General features: G+C 42.2%; 1 protein-coding gene across 2 annotated transcripts; it reads left to right on the top strand.

Annotated features, from left to right (window-relative positions):
• The first annotated feature begins 566 nt into the window (after positions 1–566).
• Positions 567–20,855, top strand: GLO1 (glyoxalase I). 2 transcript variants are annotated; one of them, XM_084828523.1, is made up of 7 exons: positions 567–702; positions 3,178–3,260; positions 6,379–6,519; positions 12,012–12,079; positions 13,081–13,170; positions 16,089–16,170; positions 18,737–20,855. In XM_084828523.1, the coding sequence occupies exons 1-7, from the start codon at positions 622–624 to the stop codon at positions 18,738–18,740; spliced, it is 549 nt and encodes a 182-aa protein (XP_084684649.1). In that variant the 5' UTR covers positions 567–621; the 3' UTR covers positions 18,741–20,855. The 2 variants fall into 2 exon arrangements, with proteins under 2 accessions (XP_084684649.1, XP_084684648.1); XM_084828522.1 differs by lacking the exon at positions 16,089–16,170.
• Positions 20,856–21,115: the final 260 nt, after the last annotated feature.

The raw sequence follows: 21,115 nt of genomic DNA, 5'->3' as shown, positions 1-21,115 counted from the left end.
GCTTATTCTGCAGAATAAAATCGTGTTGGACCAGATCTCTGCCTCCTCTCGTTCTTGGTGAACAAACTGGAAAGTCTACTGGGGAAAGAACACAATTTCTGTAACAAGAACTTGATCCTTAATCATGATCCTTAATGATATAATAAACTACTGGTGTATGTCTCTTCACTGTTTTCTTTCAACTGTTGTTCCATGGCCTAGCCAAACACCATCCCCCGCCCGCCAACAGTGAATACAGCACTGCATAAAAAAAGTATTTAAACTTGCTTGCTAAAGCACGTGGCTTCAGCCAAGTTTATCGCTCATTTATTGCCCTTCCTTAAAAAAAAAAAAAAAAAAAAGGAGCCCGTGGTGCAATCCGGAAAGTGGACTTAAAAAAAACACAACCCCGAACCTGTTCAGCAGGGAATGCTGGGAGTTGTAGGAACACAGGTTTAGCCTTGGTAAAGCAGCGCTGCTGTAGGCGGGGGTGGCGCGTACGGCGGCTTACGCTGATTTGCATTCCTTCTCGTTATTGGTTGGAGAGCTTTCCTCCCTCGTTTTCTCTGTCGCCGCAATAAGACGCTGAGGTTTGGGGCAGGAGCATAATCTGACGGAGTCGTGCAGGTCCGTCGCTTCAACATGTCCGAGCCGTCCGAGCCCTGCGGCCTCAGTGATGATGCGGCCGTCAGTATTTGCTCTGACCCCGATGCCAGTACGAAGGTAAAGGGAGAAAAAGAAGATTTTGGAATGGGGAGGGGTATTTGCAAAAATTGCAAGGCAATGGAGGAAAGGGGGAGAGGGGAGCTTGCCTTGGATTATTGCGAGCGACTCCCCCCCCCCCCATTTGCAAGGAATATGCAAAGAAGTCGCTTAGTGCTCTTCGATAAAAGGACGGGCTTCTTCATCCAGCGCGGAGTTAAACTGTGGAATTCCCTGTCGCATGATGCAGGGATGGCCACCAGCTTGGCTTTAAAAGGGGACACATTCATGGAGGATAAGGCTATCGGTGGCTACGAGTCATGATGGCTAGATACTACCTCCAGAAGCAGTATACCTCTGAATACTTCTTGCTGAGGAACAGGAGCGGGATGTCCTGCTTGTGGGCTTCTCTCCATGTTGGACTGGATAGGCCTTTGGCCTGATGCAGCAGGACTATTGTTATGCAATCCATGCCAGCTGCAGAGCTGTGTTCTTCTGTTGGAGCGTATATCCAGGTCACTTAAAAGCGGCTATTTCACACCTGGCTTGCTTTAACACTCTGTTTGTTGCAGCGTCCAGTAATAGAATCATAGAATAGTAGGGTTGGTAGGGGCCTACAAGGCCATCGAGTCCAACCCCAAGGAAACAGTCCTATGTTTCCTTGTTACTAAAGTACGATAGTCGTGTTGTGATGAAATCATTCCTTTTCTTAAAAACCGTCTGGAACAGACGGATCTTTTCCCCCACTCCTCATTTTAAGGAGTGCATTTTTTATTTTTTTGCCACAGTTAAAACACAACAGCAACTCACTCTTTCAGGATCCTTGTTATCAACTTCTTCAAGCAGCCTATTAACTCAATTCTTGGGATGTGCAGAATATAGTATGTGTGTATGTATAAACGAGTTTTCTTGATTATTCCTAATATCAGTTTCTAGTACCTCTGAATTGGAAAAGTCCAGAAATAGGGGGAAAAAGCACGGGAAGACTCACATTAAACATAGTTATGAATGAAGTACGTATAATTCGCTATCTGTTGTGTTGAGCACTATTGCAATTGTACTGTAGAAGTTTCCTCTTGGATTGATGCATTTCATAGTTCTGCAACTTTGTTCCCTATCCACTTCCGATATCTCATCAATGCTTTTCCCCCTTTCCTTTTTCCTTTTCCTCATTTACAGTTCAGTCTTATGTATGTATACTCAAAAGTAAGCCCCATTCAACTGAATGGGACTTACTCCTAGGTAAGTGTGTATAGGATTGCAGCCTCAGTTTGCTATCTATTTTATCTAAATGTTAATTCTAAGCGAGAGTTTTGCAATGAACACTTTGTCCTGTAAAAGTGTGTACAACAGAATTTGGTGGAAAATAATAGCAAGCAGGAGTGCTTTACAGTCCAGGCCTATTCATGTTTACTCAGAAGTAACTCCCACTATGTCCAGTGGACTGTAAGGGTGCAGTCCTATTGGGATAGGTGGCCGCCTCTGAACTTGGAGGTGACCACCAATCTAATGCAGAGCAGGAGAAGTGCAGAGGGGATCATTCCTTCCGCGCTTCAGCTGCCTTGCATTCGCAGCTAGGTGGCCAATTTTGGCTGCCTAGCCGTGGGAAGACGGAGTGGGGCGGTGGATACCGGCCGACGCACAGGAAGCATTGGAACAGCACTTCTGCCCTCCCTGGCACGCCCCCAGAAGCACCCTGTTTTCACCACTCCGAACTCCTCTTCTGAGCACAGGGCCATTCGGTGCTGCCTACGAGACAGCGTGGGAGGGGGTGGAGGTCAGTTCCCAGGAACTGACCTATCCTATGGCCGTCTAGCCGCTGACTAGTGGCCATAGGATTGTGCCCTTAGTGTCCATAGTAAGTACATCTAGGATTGCAACCTTAGTCTGGCAGCTCCTCCCATTTTAGCTGTTATTACATTTGTAGGATTTTATAGTTATGTTTTATTAGATCTTAACATAGTAGTTAAATTTATAATCATATTACATTTTATTTTTATGTATTCACTTACATTCTGCAATTGAGGAAGCTTGCATTACCATGGCCTAAAATGAGAAATTTACTCACTGTTCTTATACAACATTATGTCTGTAGGACCAATGTGTGTGAACTGGCCCTCAGTGATGATCCTCTTAATATAAAGGGCTTTATTCTGCTGGCTCTTTGTGTTTGGTTGTAGTTCTCATGATTGAGTCCTAAGCACTGCACATGCTGCTTAGTTAAAGGCAGTTTATTCTAAAAGGAGTATTCTGAAATTCATATAATTGAGTTAAGGTTTTCTTAAAACCTAGAACAATGAAGCATAATTTGTTCATCTATACAAAACAGTATAGTTATCCTATACAGCTTCTGTACAGTTCTGTTTTGCTTTGTTAGCACCTGTAAGCACCATTTTGGCCTTTTTGTGCCCATTTTGAAATTATTCAATGAGAAAAAATTATATTCCAATGTTTTTCACAATTCACAATAGTGTAACAAATTACATCTTTCCATAGGATTTTCTGTTGCAACAGACAATGCTAAGGATAAAAGATCCTAAGAAGTCACTGGATTTTTATACTAGAGTTCTTGGAATGACGTAAGTACAACCTGTTTTTGGCTAGTTTCAATTTTTCTAAAAAGCAAGCCTGCTGCTCCTGTAAAGATGTGAGATTGGAGACATAATTACATGACCTACTTTTGGCATGGCTCAGAAGATTTAACAAATTTTAGCTAGAGTGGGTTGAATCCAATTGTGCCCATCCGTTTGTGGAAGGGCCTTTGATATAGTGGATGCCCAGGCTAATGGAAGAGGAGGGGAGGTCATTTTTGCTAGAACCTTCTGTGTCCCCTAGAAGTCTGCTCCAGAGAGTTGGGGAAACCTTCAGAACAGTGTGGAAGGGGGCTGTTGGGGGGAATTGGAGAAAATCTTCTTCCCTTCCTTTTAATAAAGGCCTCAGCTAGAACAAAGACTCTTCTGCAAATAGAAGGGCTCTTTCTGTTCCTGCAAGGGCACCATTGGGTACAACCCGAGGTTTCTTAATTCAGATTAGAGACACAGTTCTGTTGTTCTTATAAACTGTGAAATGATCCAAGTCATTTTGGGTGGAACAGTGTTGCTGTTGCTCATCCACCTCCCTAACCAGCTGGTAGGAGATTGGCACTCAGTAGTGCTGCCTGTTGAACACTATTCCTGAGTGAAAATTGCCTCCCTCAGCGATACTGCATTCCCGCCATCTTCCTGGGCTCAAGTATCCCGTTTGATGGAAATGGTGCCAAAGGGCAGGTGGGAAAATCCCCAGACTGCAGATTCCTATTTGCAAGGGCTCATTTTAGTTCACGCTGAGCAATGTCTTTTTCACCCAGGTCAGTTATCCTGGTGTTAGAGCACTGACTCATGATGATGTTGATGATGATGTAAATAATTTCCCAGATATAATGTTAATAATCCTGTGGGAAGTTTTACCATCTGAGCTGGGAAGAAGAACCAGCAAGTTTGTGCACTTAGGGTACGATCGTATGCATGTTTAGACAGGAAAAAAGTCGTACAACTCTCAGCGTGCCCATATTAGATATGCTGGCTGGGGCATGCTGGGAGTCGTAGGACTTTTTACTGTCTAAGCATGCATATGATTGCACCCTTAGTATCTGAGTAAGCTGCCAACAGTAGTGTCCTGTAACTTGTCTTACATTAACCAGGTATCCGTGGTTATTGGCCATGTTTAAAAGTCTTAGCCAATAGGGCAGCCCGCCCCAACCTGATGCTTTCCAGATGTGTTGGTCTATGACTTCCATCATCCCCTGCCAGCACAGTCATTTGGCATACTGGCTGAAGATGATGGCAGTTGTAGTCCAACACATTTGGAAGGCAGCAGGCTGCAATAGAGTGTGATGGTGGTCTGGTTTTTTTTAAGAAGGAACAACTGTATTGTGAGCACTGTGGTTTGTTTCTGTTTTCTTGCTTGTAGTGAATGAGTTGTGTCATTAAGTGAAATCCAAAGATGCAGTTAACAGGAGTTTCATTTTTAAAGGGGTGTGGGGTAGGGAAGCTGCTGATAATTTAGTACGGACTGCTTTTGTGAGTCTCTGCTTAGAACCCTTGCAGCTATTTTATCCATCTATTAGATTTATATCCCACTTTAAAGTGGCTTACATTTTAAAATAGTTTTAATTTCTGCTTACATTCTCCCCCCGCACATATATAAATTCCCAGTACCTTATCCCTCACTACTTCTGCTGTAGCCCATCCCTCTTTACCATGGTATAACTCTGCTCCCAACCAATTTGGAATCGATTAAAGAAAACCCACACCATTATCCTCTTGGCTCCCAAGCAGTATTTCCAAATAGAATTGCATGTCCCTTGTTGGTTCTCTTGGGCATTCATTGCCTTTTGAAGCTTCCTGGGGGCTCATGTCCTCCAGGGCTGCTGAGGTCTTTTAGACCACAATCCCATACTTACCTGTGAGTAAGTCCAGTCAAACTTAGATGGACTTACCTCTGTATAAACATGTATAGGATTGCATTGTTAATGTCCCAGGAGCCAGTTACTATTCAGTTCTAGGTGTATTCTGTTAGGGATAGAATAATAGTTGCATAGATGCTGCACACTTTACTACTTTTCTCCTGGGATAGGAGTATTAATCTTGGTATGACTTCTGTTCTTCCTGTTGTTTAATTTGTGGAGCACCATCACTTTCCTTGTTCTGGAATATATAACTTGCCATACTTCTAATAGGTTGAACCATTAAAAATGAATAAGAATATTAATGAACAAAGAATAAAAATTAGTTTGTGGCTTTGTTTAGAACTTTGTTTAGAACTTTTGGAGCCCATCTACACAATTTTGCATTCGGGACTGGTATCTCCAAATGGGGCTGATGAAAGTAAAACCAACAAATTATACTTTCTTAGAAAAACAACAAGCTAGTGTTTGTTTTAAAAATATATGAATTTTAGCCTGGAAGAAAGTGAATAAATTCTCGTTCTGTAGGATTTTATTTTCATTGTGAGCCTTTGTTTTAAGCTTTAAAAAAAATGGTTGTGTACTTCTTAAAATTAAAGGATATGCAGCAGCCAAGACTTTTTGCTTCTTCTTGCCTGTTGCATACAGGTGGGTTATTGCATTATACTGTCACTGAAAAGGCACTGGTGGGAATATCATGTTCGGGGTCAAATGTGCTTTTGGCACGTTTCTGATGATTGTGAAGAACAGCTGTAAATGTTGAATTTCTGGAGGTTTTGCAGCAAAATGACAAAAGTACCTTGTGGCGCTATAAAGACCAAGGGCTGGATCCAGAGAAGAATAAGCAGAGCAGTACTCATGCAATGGGGCTTTCCTGGCTCCTCCCCTCACCCAGTTACAACTCCCCGTGCCCCCAAAAGCAACTTCTGAGGGTCAAGGAACTCGATGGAATGGGAAATCAGAAGAACATAGGGCTGCCTTGTGCATGTGGAAGGGCCTTTCTGTTTGCACAAGACAACTTTGAATACCAAGCCTAACAGATTTATTATGGCATAGGTTTTCTTCTGATTTGCATATGATGAAGTGGATTCCGGTCCTTGAAAGTATGTGCCTATATGTCTGTCTTTAGGGTGCCAAAAGACTCCACTCAGAATCATTTGACGCACAAGTGAGAGCATGGTTACAGATCTGTTCATGTGTAAGGCAGCATTCTTTTACTTTTTCTCATCAATTCCCATGTGGTTGTCTTCTAGCCTAATCCAGAAGTGTGATTTCCCTACTATGAAGTTCTCCCTCTACTTCCTGGCTTATGAAGATAAAAATGATATTCCAAAAGATACAAAGGAGAAAACGGCATGGGCCTTTTCTAGGAAGGCCACGCTAGAACTGACACAGTGAGTGTTAAAACTGTATTAATCAGGTCATGGGATATTGTTTGGACATGTGTGCGCGTATGTGTGTTTTCTTTGTTTGTATGTTTGTAGCTATATATTATGAATAATACTGTGTTTGTAAGGTTTTTAATCTCTGTAAACTGCTCAGGGAGCTTTGGCTATTGGATGGCATAGAAATGGAATAAAATGAAAAATGAAATGTATTCTCTCCATCGTATTTTCTGTGGACCATATAAAGTTAAAGCAGTATTAAACCACTTTCCTAGTCTCATGAGCAGGGCGACTTTCTCATATATCTAGGAATTACAGCTTTTCACTCCAACGTACAGGATTGCAGGTAACTGCTTAGATAGAAAATAGCCTTATCAGGTCAGACTATTTGTCTGACTAGTCTAATACTGTCTACTCTTGATAGCAGTGGTTCTTCAGAGTCTCAGGCAGAGGATTTTCTCATCACCTGCTACTGGATCCTTTTAACTGGTGATACCAGGGATTGAATCTGCAACATTCTGCATGGGAAAACAAGAGCTATGGTGCCTTTTAGGGCACAGGGGATGGCTTCCAGGACATCTAAACCTGTTTCTCTTTTTTAATTCACTCCAGAACAAAACAAATGACCACCAGTAGCGCATCCAGTTTATAAATTTATACATTTTAAAACTTAAAATTTATAGATTTAAAAATTATATATGTAAGCAGATTTTAAATTGTAAAACATTTTGGTATAAAACACCAGTTTCAGTCACTGTGAAATCTATACATTTATAAAATGGATGTGCTGCTGGTGGTCATTTTGTTTTTCAGTGCTGTATCACACGCATTGCCTAAATATCAGTTGATTTTTTAATTTAAAAAATCCAGTTCTGGTCCCACATGAGACAGTAAATCTATTTCTGTGTGTGTGTGTGTGTGTGTGTGTGTGAGTGTGAGGGGGGGTGCAGTGTATTGACGGAGGGTTTTTTTTTCCTGTTTTGGGAATCTTGTTTAATTTCAGCTCATCATAAACTGAAATGGACTGTGTGTCATATTAGCACCCCAAATTTTAAAAGTACGACTCAAAGAATGGAAATGGTCTCCTGGCAAAGATTAGCCTCCAAAGTCAAAAGGATTCTGAAGGAAGTACTGGCTTGCTTGATAGCTAGAAATAACTTTCATTATGTGGACTATGCTTTTTTCCCCTTAAGGCGCAATCCTATGCATGTTTAGACAGGAAAATGTCCTACAGTTCACAGAATGCTGAGATTTGTAAGACTTTTTCCTGTCTAAACGTTCATAGGATTGGGTCCTAAATCATACGCTTGTCATATTATTCTAAAATAAAACACACGTTTGGCATATGTTTCAAATCATAACAAAGTGTCTTTTATTACTTGTCAGTATGTCACCAGATGTTACTAGTGTGAAAATAAAGCCTACCCAGAATGTTTTGACTGAAATGGTAATTTTTTTTAATAGATGATAAGAATAAAACTTTACTCCATGTGGTGTAGTAGTTAGAGTGTTGGACTGGGACTCGGGAGATGCGGGTTCTAGTCCCCACTCGGCCATGAAGCCCATTGGGTGACGTTGGGCCTATCACTGACACTCAGCCTAACCTACCTTACAGGGTTGTTGTGAGTATAAAATGGAGAGGGGGAGAGTCATGTAAGCCTCCTTGAGTTCCTTGCAGGAAAAAAGGGATATAAATGTAATTAAAAACTTAAAATGTTATTTATTTATTATCATTAACGTAAAGCCCTGAAATGCCTAGTAGCTTTGAGTGCAGTGAATATGAGTATGATGACTATGGCTACAAGCAGAGCAGTGACTGAAAATAGGACTGCAATTACCCCATTGATGGAACAGCTTTGTACCTTTAAAAATCCCAACATGAAATAGCATTTAAGATTTTGTTTTGATGTTCTTTCATATGGGAGGTTTTCTCATGTTAGTGATTACTCCCCAGTGCTGTTCACTCACCAGTGCCTGTGATTCTACTGACGGTTTCACTCTTTTACTTTGGGGGTATGGGTGAGATATACAACCCAGTTCCCTTCTAATTCTCATATACTCTAGTAAGACCCTGGGGAAGTAGTTTCCTGCCAGTATTGCACCTACAAGCTTGACTCAGAATCAGAACTGTGCTGAGAGTTGTCAGACTTTTTTGTCTAAACATGCATAGGATTGTGGCCTTGGGCTGCAACCACATGCACCAGGGGTGGGGCACCTGTTTCTGTTGAGGGCCACTTTCCTTTGGGTGTGTGTGTATGTAATATTTCAGGGGCAGTGAGCTCTTCTCTGACTGTCTGTATCTCTCTCTCAGGAGGGTGATGGTGATCTTGACCTCTTCTCCACACCCATCCTGGGAGTAAGTCCCATTGAATTTAACAGGACTTGCTTTTAAATAGACATGCATGGGATTGCACTATTATAGTCACAGTCTGTGTTTCTAGGGTAATAATACTTGATCAGAAAAGACTACAATTCTGTAACCTAGATAGCTCAAAGGAGGGGGGTGCATAAGGTCTCTGACTTAGACTTGGTACAGGAGCTCTAGACAATAAACAGACACAGGAATATACTTTAAAAAAGAAAAGAAAAATACACATTAAAATAACACTAAACCAAAGTGCCAAGTCATAGAATCATAGAATAGTAGGGTTGGAAGGGGCCTACAAGGCCATCGAGTCCAACCCCCTGCTCATTGCAGGAATCCAAGTCAGAGCATCCAGTGTCCAGTGATGACAAAGTCCAGTGATGATAAAATGACTAAGATGATACAAATCAGAATAAAGAAATATTGGATTATAAAAACAGGTTTGTGTGTAAACTCCAAAATCTATAGTTGGGAAATGTTTTTATTAGGTCTAACCAAAATGTTGCAGAATAGTGAGCAAGCTTCTGAGTTCCCCAAACTCTTCAAGCAAGCTACATGGTACAAAAAGCAGGGTATGGGGGGTAAAAGAACTCTCCCCCACCGCAAAGGAAGTACAAAAATTTGGAATTATATCAATTATCTGTAATTTCTGTAGCTACAAAGAAAACAAAAGACAAGAGCTTCAGCTAACAAAATAATTCTAAAATGCTACTAATCTTGCAGTGCTCTAAATTCTTCTATAGAGAAGAGAGTCTTCCCTGCAAAATATGTGGAAGAGATGGGTACTACCCTTGCATAGCAAGGCCATAGAAACATAAGTCTGTAATTTAAAATGTAAAGTTATGGATTTCGTTGTTTTATCAGAGAATGTCTGAAGGTGCCTGGAGTAATTTCTTTTGCCTTGGCCCTTTTCTGCCTGTCAAATTATGCCAAGCCTTATTTATCTGTTAGCAGTCAGGACATTCATTTTGCATATCTTAACTATAGCCAGAATCCTCTTTGCTAATTGCTGGAAATCAAAGGTCTCAGAAAATAAAACTCCTCCTAAAGATTTGAGATAAATTATCATGAGTTGAATTGGCTACTCTTCAAACCTCTTTGTCCAACTACCATTCAGTTATACAAGTCTGGGAACCAGTATGGAATGAATGAGTTATTTATCTCAAACTCCAAATAAATATGAATCTGTGTTGGGAATTGCTCCCTTCTCCCTCTGGCAATGATTTCCTTGAAAATCTATATCTTTTGTAGCACAGTATCAAAAGAAATGAGATCTTTGCCTTTTTTTAGAGCTCTAACGTTTCTGTGATGTAACTCAGCTTTAATGCAGGTCCTTCAGTCTTCCATCCTGGCCTTAGTTTGTTTACAGTAAAACATGATCACAAACATAAAATCTAAAACATTTGCAAACAAAGTAAAAAGATTTCTGTGTCCATAGTTCTTTGAGTAGAACTGTAGATTCATGATACCAATATTAATAATATGTAGAAAATAATAAGCTGGTACCGGTTTAGGCTAAAACTGGAAAGGGCCTTATCCCAGAGAGAATTTGAATGCTTTGATTTCATTTTATTTCATGTAGTCTGACAAGGATCCACGGTCACAGTTTGGTTTTCTCCAAGTCATTCGAAACAAAATCAGGCTCAGGAGCTAAGCACTATGCCAAGAGAAGACATAAGTTAACACAAATTGTTGAGGCACAATTTAGCAGCACGTGTCTCAGAAAGCAGCCAAAAAAACAGGGGAGATATAATGGAGACATCACAAGTACTAAAGCAAAGTTCCTTTGAAACCACAACATAAATATAGTAGATAACTTTCTCTTCTTAGAAGCCTTTGGATCCTTTTAAGCAAAAGACTTGGGGCCAAAGGAGACATTATGTTAAAGTTGTAGCAGGCACCTATGTCTTTTTCTCTTTTTTATTCTAATATAAGTGCAGTGCCCCCAATCTGGATAGGGACCCAATAGTGGGGTGGTAGAAGAGTTTTAATCTTTCACCCACCCCACCCCCGCTATGGGTTTGATCTACATTGGGCCCCCTACACCTGCAATTTATATCGCAAAATGATGATCCATGGATTGAACCCATAGCAAGGGTGGGATCCCCCGTGCTAGGATCCTGATATGGATCAGGACTTTATACTATAGTAGAAAAGAACAAAAACATAGCTTCTTTAACATGATGTCTGATTTGGCCCTTGGATTCCTCAGAATAGGCAGTAACAGCTGTAGACGTTGAGGGGGAAAAAGGTTTCCACCATGGAGGGAGTTTCAAGGCTGCAGCCAGGTCTGCATGTTATTGCTGTATCTGCTAGACAAACTGGATAGCCTTGAGGCACAGTCCTACGCAGGTTTAGAAAGAAAAAGTCCTACAACTCCCAGCATGCCCCAGTTGTAGCATTTTTTTTTCTGTCTAAACCTGCATAGGATTGCACTCTTAGTCTCAGACCAAGGTCTTCCCCTCTTGCCGCTGCCACCTCATGCTGCTGATATAGGGCCCTTTTATCTCTCCTGGTCATGGCATTGGCCAGCTCGTCCAATCCTGGCCATTGCTGGTAGCCAGTGGAAGCTGGTGGCTCTGATGTCAGCAGGGTGGTGAATCTGCTGTGGGTTTCAGTTGGAACTCTAAAGGAGCAATCTATGGTGCAAAGCGATTCATTAACAAACTGAGCTGCCTGGTGGCTGCTGGAGATACTAATTTCTGTTGGATGAGGTCAGTGGGCAAACTCGGGAGAATTTCAGAGGTCCCTTTCCCAGCAGGTAAGGTAAACTGAATGGGCTGGGCTTAAAAAGGGCATTTGCAGCTCCTCCTCACTACATAAGCCATGGGTATATTTGTACAATATTGATTCCGTTAGCTTGGGAATGCTGATCCCTTTATCTGTTCAAATCCTGAATCCCTCTTGGTTAATCTCTGCTTCTTGTTGACATGTTTAAATTTTCTGTTTTTGCTGCTCTCTTAATATTTTCTTTCTATTCTGTTCTTCCACTCCTCACAGTAAAAATGATTTTTGAAATGTTAAACTTTTCTGATTTGTCTTAGAACTTGTTTATCGGTATGAGGCATCTTCTTTTTAATTGCTCCAATCTTTCTTTCTTTCTTTCTTTCTTTCTTTCTTTCTTTCTTTCTTTCAGCAACTGGGGCACAGAAAATGATGAGAATCAGGCCTACCACAGTGGCAATTCAGACCCCCGAGGATTTGGTATGTTGCAAAGAAAGCTAAAGTGCATTAGACTCACTTTTTAAACAGAATTGTTCAAGAATCAAAAACAGTCTCCAAACTAAAGCCTGGCTTAAGTATTAGGTGCCAAATGTAGTGGTGTAATCCATCTTCAGACTTTTATAGATTAAAAGATAATTGGGTTGGCTCATACAACTTGTACAAAAACAAAATGGATTCTCACTTTTAATGTTTTCAGGGACTTAAAGAAATCCAGCAATCCACCTTCTCTCTTCCCCCCACCCCAAGTCTATAAGTTCTTGAAGGTTAGGCACAAGCTGTTTAGAGTAAGTTCTACATCGTGAGGAGGGTGTGATTTGGAATAAAGTGTGTACCTGGTCAACACATCCATCCAGCATCTTTCTCTTTCTGGTGCAACATTTGTTGCTTGGTCAGTATCTAATTACTACCATGCAACACTTTTGTGAGTGTTTCTCCATGGAGGAAAACAATTCCATTCGCCATTATATGTTTCAGGTCACATGGGTGGTGTAGTTCCCTCTAATTGGGAACTTCCAGGAGGGCAGAAAGTAGATCTCCAGATGTTTTCGCTTTCAACTCACATCATTCCCAACCATTGACTGTGATGGCAGGGGGTGGGAGTTGGTTCAAAACATCTGAAAATTTACCTTATGCCCACCCCTGAACTACAGATACAAGTGAAATCGTGAATAAACTTCGTATCAAATTTTATGCTAGGTCTATCAGTACTAGAAAAGTCACTGTGCACTACTTCTTCATTAGTTACTTTCGGGGGGGGGGGGGTAGTTTAGAATTCTTTCAGTGAGCAAGCTAATTTCTTAGTCTGAGATCCTTGAAAAGTATAATGTGAAACACACTGGATAAGTGTGTTTTCAGTTTATACTATGGAATATTACCTACACCTTTTATGTTGCAAAAATAATTGATTTGCAACAGTGTTTTATGAAAGAATGCGTTATTCATATATGCACTAAATGTACCATTGCCTTTGATTGCTTCAGGTCACATCGGAATTGCTGTTCCTGATGTAAATGCAGCTTGCAAAAGATTTGAGGAGCTGGGAGTGAAATTTGTTAAAAAACCAGATGATGGTAAGTCTTTGCCATAAACCGATGGCTCAAATTTGCACCATTGTGCATGTCACTGGATAAGAGGGATTGGTGACAAGGAGCACAGTCAAGATTAAAATAACAAAGAGTCTTGTGGCACCTTAAAGACAAACTTATTAGGCATAAACTTTCATGGACTAAAGCCCGCTTCATCAAATGCATGAAGTGTAATCCTCAGTAGATGCTTTGTTTTTTACTGCAACATGCTAATACAGCTATCCTTTGGAAGTTGTTACAATGGAAGGCTTAAGATTGTAACTGAATTGAATTAAACGATTTATTGATACCATTCCTGCAGGAATGGTAGAAAGAATTAAAGATCACATAGAAATACTGGGTAGGATCTTATTTGGCACAAGCAATAACATAAATTGTGTTGTGCTAGCACAGGCTTCCTCTGGCACAACGCCAATAGCATTTGCTGGCATGACGGCTTTCCCCGAAAATCTGTCCGCCAGTAAGTGCTATTGGCATTGTGCAAGAGGTACCTTGTGGTAGCACGATATAATTTACATTAGTGCTCTTGCCGAATAGGGTACTACCCATTAAAGGAAAATCCATGGCAATAAAGACAGTTTACAAGAACATTACAATGCACTACAGGTTAGGAAATCTCATAGAAATGGCATGATAATGGCACTGTCAAATTAGAAGAACGGCATAAGGGTGAAGGAAAAGGGATCCCCCTGGGACCGCCCCAACCTCCCTGCGAGGGAGGACCACCCAGGACCCGATCCTGGGGTCCCCTTCCCAAAAATAGGACTGGCCAAACGCAGCCTTTCAGTCCCCCCAAGTATACAGTAGCCACCCTCGTATGCCAAGAGGCACTGAAATTAGCACTGAGGTTATGCAGAGAGATCACGCCAACTGAAGGTTGGCTAAAGGTTTATTAAGATCAAATAAAAGGGTAGAGGGAAAGAGAAGAATGGAAGTAACAAGTTACGCAAGAGGGTACAAAGCCAAATCACTTAACTATAAACAGAAAGCTTCATGAATGCACACCCAAGAAAAATAATAAATCCACCTGGCCTGTCCTTGCACACCTAAGTTTGTTTGTTTGTTTGTTTATTTATTTATTTCATATCCCGCCTTTTTTCCTCTTGCAAGGAACCCAAGGTGGCTTACATTATCCTCCTCCTCTCCATTTTATCCTCACAACAACAACCCTGTGAGGTAGGTTGGGCTGAGAGTCTGTGACTGGCCCAAAGTCACCCAGTGAGCTTCCATGGCCGAGTGGGGACTAGAACCTGGATCTCCCAGCTCCCAGTCCAACACTCTTGCCCCTGCACCACACTGGCTCTCCAAGTATGGATCTCCCTGGATAGCAACCAGCTGTCTGCAGGTCCAAGACCACCAGGATGAAGGGAGACCCCATGCCTCAACCTCAGCCCACTTTTAAAGCTCAGCTCTGATAACTCAGGGCAGATTTTGCTTCAGCCAATCACTGGCTCGGTCCCTGGGTGGACCACCCTTGCCTCCAAGAGGCTGGAACTCCCCACCAACTGTAGCTGTTGGCACTTCCTAGCTAGCAGGGGTTGCATCTGGCCTTGGCCTTGGGCAGAGGGCTGAGGAGACTCTAGATTACAAACAGTTCCAGGTGGTTACATCCGATGTGACAGCCTGACCTGACCTTATGGCAGAAAGCAGGCCGTTATCCTTGACAGGTGGTATTGATTAATCAGTTAATGCATGCAATTTGAATATGACTACAAAACCTTAATCTTTCCCCTAAAGCCTCTACTGTGTGTGCGGGAGGGGGGGGGGGGAGACCACTACCTTACTCCAGCCCATTTAGTTTGAAGTTCCTTGACCAGTCTTAGACTGTCAAAGTTCACATCTGTATCTCCTGCAGCAGGTTGGGGGTCTTCTCAGGAAGTGAGGAAAGTGGAGGAGAAAGAGAGTAAAACAGTAGGATCTGCTCAGTGTTGTCCAGCAGAGCTCTTTCATGTGGTTAAAGGCCTCTTAGGTGTAGGCCTTGGAACACAAGAACTCGAACCCTCAAAGGCCCGCTGTGAACAAGTTGCCAGACACTTTGCAGATAAAATCGCTCGTATTCATGCTGACTTGGATGACATTGTTTTGACAGAGTCCGATAAGGACGGGGCAGTGCACCATCTAGTCATGTTATGGATACCTTTTGGCTTGTGCAACCTGAGGATGTGGACAAACTGCTTGGAGGACTGAGGCGTACTACTTGCCCTTTAGATCCTTGCCCATCCTGGCTTGTGAAATCTGCCAGAGGTGGGCTGGATATCTGGACCTCGGAGGAGGTGAATGCCTCCTTGAGGGACGGCAAGGTCCCCATAGCTTTGAAAGAAGCTGTGGTGAGACCCTTGCTGAGGAAACCAAATTTAGATCCCTTGGTTCCAGATAATTACTGCCCTGTGTCAAATTTGCCATTCTTGGGCAAGGTGCTGGAGTGTGTGGTAGCCTTACAACTCCAAACAGTTTTGGATGAAACTGATTATTTAGATCCATTCCAATTAGGTTTCAGGCCTGGTTATGGGACGGAAACAGCCTTGGTCACCCTGGTTGATGACTTATGCCAGGGAATAGATGGGGGGAGAGCTACCCTGTTGGTTCTTCTGGATCTCTCAGCGGCTTTCAGTACCATCGACCATGGGATCCTTCTGGATCATTTATCTGGATTGGGCTTGGGAGGCACAGTTTTAAAGTGGTTCCAGTCCTTTCTGGAGGAGCGGTCTCAGAAGGTGGAGCTGGGGGACTTCTGTTCCACCCCATGGCCATTAGCCTGTGGGATGCCACAAAGTTCTATCTTGTCTTCCATGCTTTTTAACATCTACATGAAACCGCTGGGGGAAGTCATCAGGAGGTCTGGGCTGAAATGTCATCAGTGATGATACTCAGCTCTACCTCTCGTTTTCATCTGCACATCCCAGGGAGTCCTGTGGAACACTTGAACTGGAGGCTGTCTGGAGGCTGTTTTGGGATGGATGAGGGTGAACAAGCTGAAAGACGGAGGTACTGTGGGCTGGGAAACCAACTTCTTCGGATGGAGGTTTACAACTGGCCTTAGATGGGGTTGCACTCCCCCTGAAAGACCAAGTGTGCAGTTTGGGAGTCCTCCTGGACTCTGAGCTAACTGGGGAAGCCCAGGTGGCTGCGGGGTCCAGGAGTGCTTTTTACCAGCTTAGGCTGGTACGCCAACTGCGGCCCTGTCTGGAGAGGACGGACCTTGCATCGGTTATCTATGCACTAGTCATGTCCAGACTGGACTACTGTAATGTGCTATACGTGGGGCTGCCTTTGAAGACGGTTCAGAAACTCCAGCTTGTGCAGAATGCGGCTGCCTGAATATTGGTGGGGGTGAGGCGATTCAATCATATAACGCCTATACTGCGCCAGCCGCACTGGTTACCAGTGCGTTTCTGAGCTCAATTCAAAGTGCTGGTTTTGATCTTTAAAGCCTTAAACGGTTTGGGACCAAGTTACTTGAAGGACCGCCTACACCCATATCAACCTGCCTGCACTTTAAGATCAGAAAGAGAGGCCCTTCTCATTTGCCCACCGGTGAGAGCAGTCAGGTGGGTGAACACACGTGAGAGGGCCTTCTCTGCAGTAGCCCCACACCTTTGGATCAAGCTGCCATTGGAGGTCTGCCATGCTCTGCCATTTCAGACTTCTAAGAAGGCCTTGAAAACATATTATTTTGCCTTGGCCTTCTAGTGATATGACTGCTACTGTTGCTGCTGTTAACATCATTGTTGGTTTTAATTGTTGGTTTTATTGTTTTTATGTTTTTAGCATATTTAATATTTTAACTGTTTTTATGTATTTTATTGTTGTCAGCCACCTTGGGATGGCTTCTGCACTGAAAGGCGGCCAATAAATATGATAGATAGACAGACAGACAGACAGACAGACAGACACATATAAGAAATGTGCAATACGGTGAAGTATGGGACTTCACTGCCAAGTAACCCTGAACCTCTTGTTATATTGATCAGGGATGAGGTCAGATCTTATCATTTGTGTCAGTTTCATCATTTGTTTCGATTTGGAGAACAAGATCCATAGGTGAACATATAGATTATTCCTCCTTCCTTGGATGCCCATAATCTATCTGGTACTTCTGCTATTTGGTCATCGTACTCGTATAGGTCACTTTAACACAAAACAAATAATTTTCAAAACAACACATATATTCACAGATCAACCCACAGATCTTTCCCCCAAGCATTTCACAGCTTGGATGTGCCCTTGGACCCAGCATTGTACCTGGATGGACAGGTGCTGGCTGTGGTCAGTAGTGCTTTTTTCAGCCGGTGCACCAGCTGTGCCCCTTCTTGGGGAAGGAGGATCTGGTCCAGTGATTCATGCTTTAATTACTTGTTGTTTAGACTACTATAATGGGCTTTATGTGGGGCTGTCCTTAAAGTGTTCTGAAATTACAGAGTTCAGTGTCCAATTAAAGATGTTGGTTTTGCCCTATAAAGCCTTAAAAGGCTTGGGGCCAGGATATCTGAAAGACCGCTGCTTCCTGTATGAGCCTGCCCCTAATCTACAATCCTGTCCCAACATCAAGAGAGGTTAGGTTGGTAGATATAAGAGGGAGGGCCTTTTCTGCAGCACCCTAACTGTGGAACTCTGTCCCAAAGGAGTCAGGTTGGCTTAATCCCAACCAGGTTTTAGAGAGGCTGTAAAAACTGTGCTTTTTTGCTTGGCCGTCAATGGATTTTAATACTGTGCTGGCTTGTTTTAAAGGGTGTTTTCATTGTGCTTCTATTCTGTTGCGATTTTGTCATGTTATTGTATTGTTTTAAATTGTACATTGCTTTGAGGTCCCTGGTGGGCAGAAAAGTGATTTATAAAGGCTTTAATAAATAATACCATGAGGCTCCTTAAACATGACAGTGTACGAGGATGCCTGGATGCTTACCTTTCAAACAGATGAGAGATGCTAGGTCCTGCCCTGCCCCCAGGTAGAGTAAGTTGAGAAGACAAGGGGCTGAGCTTAAAGTTGGAGATACTGCCATAACCTTGCCTTCACCCAAGGTATTTGTCATAGTGAATGCATCTTTATAAAAGGAACCAGAATGATGTGTATGGAGGTCAGTGTGATGGGGGGGAGCATTAATAAGTGCTGTGACACTCGGATTTCAATTGTTCATATGTGGGGTTCTTGTGTAGTAGGTCAGAGAGATTAAAATTAGGTCATTTTATTTTATTTGAATCCAGTAATGTGAAGCATTGGAAGAAAGCAGTGTTTAGCTTGCAGCACTGTATGCTAGGGCCTAGGCTGCTTGATATCAGTAGCTCTCTTGAGCCTTCCAGTGGGACAGGAAGTAAAAATGAACATGTGAAATTGCTTGTCACCTTCTCATGGAGAAGATACACAGAGTTTAATCTTTCAGTAGTTTTAGAACAGCCTTTCCCAACCATGCTGGCTGGGGATGATGGGAATTGTAGTCTAACACATCTGGAGGGCGCCAGGTTGGGAAAGGCTGTTATAGAAACTTGGAACATGGATTGTTGGAATCTCTTCTTTTTAAAAAAAAATGCTTAATTGTATATTCATCTTTTATAGGTAAGATGAAAGGACTGGCTTTTATCCAGGATCCTGATGGCTACTGGATTGAAATTCTGAATCCTAATAACATGGTGTCTCTGATCTCTGTTTGAAATACTGCATCATTATCTTTCATCAAGAGACTGAAAATGCTTAACAGTCTCCTGTTTGTGAGGTGTATACTTGATTTAAGGGAAGAAAGTTTATATAGCCCCCAAAGCCCATGTAGTATGCTCCAATAGTCCCACATTCTAATTCTTCCCCACTCCATGTGCTTTTCGGTTTGGCCTGTTGCTTTGAAGAGTTTCTCACATAATATATTTGTAGGGAATGGCTGCATTCAGACTGTTCTCCAAACTGGCTTGGAGGACTGGCAACTAGCAGCAGTATGTCTCAGGTTCTCACGTGGTTCCCCTCTTCTTCCTCCTTGCTTTGTGAGCAAAGAGAGGAAATTAGACATGTCCTCTTCTAGCTGGTTCCAAGCCGTAGTTTGCCATTTTGCCTGAATGCAGTGAACGATGGTTTGCTACAAACTAGAAGTGGAAGCTTCTCACCTCTTCCCCTCCTCATGCATGAAGGAAGGGGAGAAAGAAGTGCATGAATCAGAGGCTTAATACTGCTTATTCTCATAAGAAAAAAACACCATGGTTTGTGGTAACCATAGTTGAGAACCCACATCATGGTTTGACCTTCCAAATGTGCAAGAGGCAAACAGTGCTTTAGAGACCCTTGTTGCCTTTCATCTGCAAGTCCTTCATAAGCCCACTCCTGTCTCCATGGTGCAGCAGGAGCAACTGTTAGAACTGTGGTTTATCAAAGGCTTGTGAGTTCAGATATAATGCAAACCACAATGAGTGTAAATCATGACTGAGTTGTCATAGGTTCAGACATAAAAATAAACCATTGTTTGGTGTGATGTCTGAATGCAGACATTCTGGAATTGCAATTATGCAGTTTATGTTGTGCTGAAATCTTCATCTTCCTGCTCATGGCTGGCTGCGTTTTGTAGTGTTAGACAGCCAGATTCTCATTCTTAGTCCAAATAAAACTTTAGTTTTGGGTAGGAAAGATGGCTGCATTTGCATTATTTGCTGACAAAAGACAAGAATGGCTATTAAGATACTTAACTGCATGAAGATGGCAAATATTAAAAGTTTGTAAGCTGGAAGAGAATACTGAGGCCTTGCTCCTTTCGCTTCTGATGGCAAGCAGCTTTTAACCCTCGTGGAAACTTGTTTGGCCTTTCTGTTTGGCAATAATTAGAAGAATTTCAGGACATCTTGTAAAATAATTCCATGACCAATTCATGTGGGTAAAAGAAGCTTACAGTGCAATCCTATACATGTCTACTCAGAAGTAAGTCCATCGATTTCAATGGGATTTACTCCCAGGTACGGATGTAGGATTGTATTCTTAGTCTGCATTGCTGTTGGGCCCAATTGTTAGTGACGTTAAAAACACACTCTTTTAGAACAGGAGCTCCCAAATGCCTGTCACCCAACTGCACAAGAAAGAAGGAAAATACTATGGAGGAAATAGCAATATATAGTTAAAGATGACATGCTGCCTGTGTGAATGCTAGTAACAGGTGCCCAAAGTGGGGTGGGATGCCATTTCATTCCTTTCCAGCTGGATACCATCTCCCATTCAACCCCCCACCCCCCTTTGAGCACTGCTAGTAAGTGTACTTATACTTGCTGTTCAGAGACTAGGTGATATGCACTGACTCTTTCATTTTTTTTAAAAAAAGTATGTATGAGTATGTAAAGCTTTTTTTCCCTCTTGGCATGGTTATATTGGAGTCTAACATATTCTAAACCCTAGACATCTGAAATACTAATGTACTACCTATTATGGTGGCACTCTGTACTTGCCTCTCTTTTTCCAAGTAACAATTGACTTTTACTTCTATCAGGGTAACCCTGAGGTTTACAAATCTGACATATGAGCCAATTAGCATTTATCAGTGTTGCTATTAGCACATTTAGACTATGCAACACACACTTTGCCAAATAGTCCTAAGTAAACTGTCTTAGTAGTTGGTACATTGCTGGCAGCACTTTAGATCTTTTTAGGATTAACCAACCTTAAGTACACTGTGGCATCGAATAAAAAAATATTTATTTTCAAATTAAAAGTGCTGTGTGACATTATTTTTTGCCAGAACACACACAAGAAGATGTATATGAGGAACAAAGCATCCTGCAATGCTCCATCACTCCAAATGCTGGGTTTGGCACCCTCCCACATTATTGTTCAGATGATGTGCTTACCAGAAAGGAGAGATAACAATGGCAGTGACCACTGCATGATCCTTAAACAGAAATGCTGGCAGGGCCCAGGTCAACTAGGCCACCCCCCCATATAGGAAGTTCTACCAGGTCAGACTACTTGTCC

This window comes from Heloderma suspectum, chromosome 1 (assembly GCF_057233095.1).
Source record: "Heloderma suspectum isolate Gila_16-S chromosome 1, 16-S_ref, whole genome shotgun sequence".
In the NCBI taxonomy this organism is placed as follows: Eukaryota; Metazoa; Chordata; class Lepidosauria; order Squamata; family Helodermatidae; genus Heloderma; species Heloderma suspectum.
Note: the sequence above shows the minus strand (reverse complement) of the source record. Positions and strands in the feature narration are given on the sequence as shown.